General features: G+C 40.6%; 1 protein-coding gene across 1 annotated transcript; it reads left to right on the forward strand.

The window, feature by feature from the left end:
* Positions 1–552: 552 nt before the first annotated feature.
* LOC109402850 (mediator of RNA polymerase II transcription subunit 21) lies at positions 553–1,834 on the forward strand. The gene is made up of 2 exons (XM_019675590.3): positions 553–1,097; positions 1,153–1,834. The coding sequence occupies exons 1-2, from the start codon at positions 1,056–1,058 to the stop codon at positions 1,534–1,536; spliced, it is 426 nt and encodes a 141-aa protein (XP_019531135.1). The 5' UTR covers positions 553–1,055; the 3' UTR covers positions 1,537–1,834.
* Positions 1,835–2,944: the final 1,110 nt, after the last annotated feature.

Below are 2,944 nucleotides of genomic sequence, written 5' to 3' on the forward strand. Positions count from 1 at the left end.
TTTGGGCGGAGAATCCGATTATGAAATAATCCGGATACCCCTCAAGAACCCAATTATGGCGATGCAAAAATTCACCTCAACAATGTCATTCAACAATCATTTGAGATGATGCGGCCACTTTTTGCAAAACTGTCAACACAGATAGGAAGAAGAAAAAAATAACAAACTGGAGAAAAAGAAGACCGTCAATCGCGAGTCTCGTCTCAGGTCAAGGAGAATACATTTTACTAAGGTGGCGCAGATAAACATTGCAAACCACTGGTTGTCTCTTCCATTCTTCTGGTGTTCTTATGGAACTGAAATAGTGACGTCACTATTTTAGTTGCATAAGAACACCAGAAGAGTGGAAGAGACAACCAGTGGTTTGCAATGTTTATCTGCGCCACCTTAGTAAAATGTATTCTCCTTGGTCTCAGGTCTCAACCTCAACTTGACCTCAAGCACCCTCTAGTCTTTTTTCGAATGTTACGCGAGAACTCACGTTCTCCGACAAAGTCCGACTCCGACAGCGCGGTCGTGTCAACTTGACAGCAACCTTGCGAGCTGAACGAACCTCTGATGTATTTTCATTTCAGTCGTCTTTTCTGATTCGCATGTGAAAGGAACATTTTTCACAATCAAATTTTCGCAATTTCCGCCGGTATTTACGTTCGCTCGTAAAGGATCACATTGTTTTCTAAAAAGTGCAAGTTACAGTATTGTTTAGAGCATGACTCAAAACTGAAAACGGAAACAAAACCACAGAAAACATCAGGCATCTCGAAGTTTAGCTTGCCTCTTCCTGCCACTGATTGTCGTCGCCCCCACTTGGCAGTGGTATCCGTCGATTCACCTCCAACCTCCCGCACACGGTCTGGTGTTGCGTTTTTCCTATCACTCGGAAGTCTCGGATTGAAACCGTCGCCGCAATTGAAGCCCAAACGCGAGCTGCACCGTTAGACACGGTGGCATCGTTTTACTTTTAGTTTTTTATATTTTTATTTTCCTTTTGAGTTGAATTTATAATTTTTGCCAAAATTGACGAGGAAACGCTGGATTCCATTGTCTTCGAAGCGATGGCTGACAGACTAACCCAGCTTCAGGACACGGTAAATCAGGTAAGTAAACGGTTTAGATTCGTGAGAACTATGAGTAATTTTTCACTTTTTACAGCAAGCGGAACACTTCTGCAACAGCATCGGTATACTGCAACAGTGCTCGGTTCCGAGCAAATTCCCGGGCTTCGAACGGACCGGTTCCCAGACGCCTCAGCAAAACCAACAGGAAGATTACGCGCAACTCTTCTCCACATTGATCTCGCGATGCGCCAAGGACATCGACACGCTAATTGAATCTCTGCCCAGCGAGGAAAGTTCCATCGAACTGCAGGTGCAGGCCCTGAAGCGGCTGGAAATCGAAAATCAGGAACGAGCGGAAAAGCTCGAAGAAGTGGTCCGGAAAGGGGAACTTCTGCTCGAGAAGATCCAGGCGGCCCTGAGTGATATCGCGCAATCCCAGCTCGATATGCAGTATTCGTCGTCGCCCAAAAAGCAATGACTCTCAGCCACAAAAGCAACAGTTTCCGGCAGTGGACGGATGGAACCGTGTTTCGTTCGGCCAACTGCCGTTGCAGCCACTGATACTACCGGTACACCTAGTAACGAAGAGGAAGGATGCTTCGCGAAGGAAAGCGACAAATTCTGTTGATTCTTTTCAGTTTCTTTGTTTTCAATCATTACATTTCGTGTGTGCATCAATTGTGAATTAGTGATAATATTTACATTTAATAAACACATGAAATAATTAAAGGCATAACAATAAGGTAATAATAAAAAATCGACGTTTAGAAACGCGACCATGTTTTTTTTTGTAATTCAAACCTTGATTTAGTCATTTCTTCTGGACATATGATAATTATTATTAATAATATTGATTAAAGACACTTTACCACTTATATGTGGCATTCGTCTCTGGCAAACGTAATAACTCCTAACTTACATCTGACCACCTATTGATTTACATTGAATTGTAAGGGATTAAATCTATATATATAAAAATGAGTTTGAAGTTCCTTTGAGGCAACAAAACTCAAGAACGGGTGGACCGATCAGCATGACTCTTGCATGATTAGATTCGTATTCATGGTGGCTGTGTTTATATGTAATAAAAGTTAGGAAAATTAACTAAAAATGTAAGAAAATAGACAAAATGCTGACTTTTTATGACCTGGGAGGGAAACCAGCACGATCGAATTGAAACCAATCTAGCGTGCGGTGCTATTTTGAGCTCAATAGTTGTCAAACCACCACAAGACGGCAAGACAAAGTTTGCCGGGACAGCTAGTTTCATTATAAATGTCACAGTCTTTAATGAATTTCAAAGCTTTAGCTTCTCTTTGTGCATCGAATGCTAAGATTTCACCGAGTGATCCCTTGATACCACAGCTTGTTCATTGTCCGGTGTAGCCTCTACAGCAGTGATCCTCAGCCTAACTGTCTTTGCGGGCCAAAATTGAATTTTGAACAGCGACTGCGGGCCGCAAGACATTAAAGAGTTTATTTTCAATAAAATCAAGATTCAATACAAAATTCGTTTGTTTGATTTTTACAAATTATTGAACATTAGCAAAGAACCAAACATTCTGTAGTTATCAGGAGGTTTTACTTCACTAGAAAAAATCCTGAAAATCCTAGGAAATTTAAAACAGGATGTAATGATAGTAATATTTAAATTTTGTAGTTCTTAGTATTAATAATTTTGAGCAAATTATTTCAGACTAGCTACTTGTAAGTTATACGAAAAATAAGCATTAGCGATGCTGGCAAGAACAACATGGACCTCTTTATGTTGTAGATGAACTTACAGTGCAGAAGTCCAAGACACGAACACGGATAAATTTCTTGTAATTCCTCTGGATCCAGTTTTGAGAAAATATTGAATGAATTTTCTTACTGCAGCTTAGGAA

The sequence above is a fragment of the Aedes albopictus genome, unplaced genomic scaffold, assembly GCF_035046485.1.
Source record: "Aedes albopictus strain Foshan unplaced genomic scaffold, AalbF5 HiC_scaffold_98, whole genome shotgun sequence".
Lineage (NCBI taxonomy): Eukaryota > Metazoa > Arthropoda > Insecta > Diptera > Culicidae > Aedes > Aedes albopictus.

Coding starts and splice junctions, on each gene's coding strand:
- LOC109402850 (XM_019675590.3), top strand. CDS start 1,056: ATGGCTGACAGACTAACCCAGCTTCAGGACACGGTAAATCAG. Junction 1,098..1,152: donor TTCAGGACACGGTAAATCAG/GTAAGTAAACGG, acceptor CACTTTTTACAG/CAAGCGGAACACTTCTGCAA.